General features: G+C 55.1%; 1 protein-coding gene across 1 annotated transcript in view; it reads right to left on the reverse strand.

Moving 5' to 3' along the window:
- Positions 1 to 793, reverse strand: part of EMH_0056860 (uncharacterized protein) — a gene marked incomplete at both ends in the record, with an annotated part of 1,050 nt that overhangs the window by 124 nt on the left and 133 nt on the right. Inside the window, one exon of the mRNA XM_013497406.1 lies at positions 1 to 791. Within this exon, the coding sequence (XP_013352860.1) occupies positions 1 to 791 (791 nt within the window). The remainder of the gene's footprint in view (positions 792 to 793) is intronic.

The following is a 793-nucleotide window of genomic DNA, read 5'->3' on the forward strand; positions in this document are numbered from 1 at the left end:
CGTACCTGTTCTGCTTCTGTTCTTTTCTTAAGGAGTCCTCCATCCTTTGAGTGCATGGGTTCTAGTCCTGTTGCAGCAGCAGCAGTTGCTGCTGCTGCTGCTGCTGCTGCAGCAGAAGAGGAGACAGCTGAGTGTGTTGCTGCATACTCCAGTGCATGCGTCTCATCTCCCCTCTCTCCTGCTGCTGCTGCTGCTGCTGCTGCTGCTGCTGCTGCGTGACGCAACCCAGAGCCACTGAGGTGTGAGCTGCTGCCTTCGCCTGTAGATAGAGGCAGCATAGAACGACGTGAGGGGGTTGCTGCTGCTGCTGCTGCTGCTGCTGTTCCTGCTGCTGCTCCTGGTGTCGTTGTTGCTGCTCCTAGTGCTGCTGGAGTTGCTGCTGCAGACGGCGTTGTTGCTGCCAGTTGTGTATGTGCCCCCGCAGGTGTTTGTTCTGCTGCTGCTGCTGCTGCTGCAGCAGCTGCAGCAGCAGCAGCAGTTGCTGCTTGTGTTGTCTTTGGGTGTATATCAACATCAGCACTATATTTCCGTTTCCCCTGTGCATCAGCATCATTTGCTGCTGCTGCTGCTGCTGCAGCAGCAGCAGCAGCAGCAGCAGCGGCGTTACTAGCTCTATGTTCTTCCATATCTTTCGCAGCAACTTTCTGCTGCTGCTGCTGCTGCTGCTGCTGCTGCTGCTCCTCCTCCTCATCCTCATACTCCTCCTCCTCCTCATCATCATCAGCAGCAGCAGACGGAACCACCCAGGTGTATATTGCTGCTTCATGTAAACCTAAAAAAGCTTGTGTTATGT

The sequence above is a fragment of the Eimeria mitis genome, genomic scaffold, assembly GCF_000499745.2.
Source record: "Eimeria mitis Houghton genomic scaffold, Emh_scaff2651, whole genome shotgun sequence".
In the NCBI taxonomy this organism is placed as follows: domain Eukaryota; phylum Apicomplexa; class Conoidasida; order Eucoccidiorida; family Eimeriidae; genus Eimeria; species Eimeria mitis.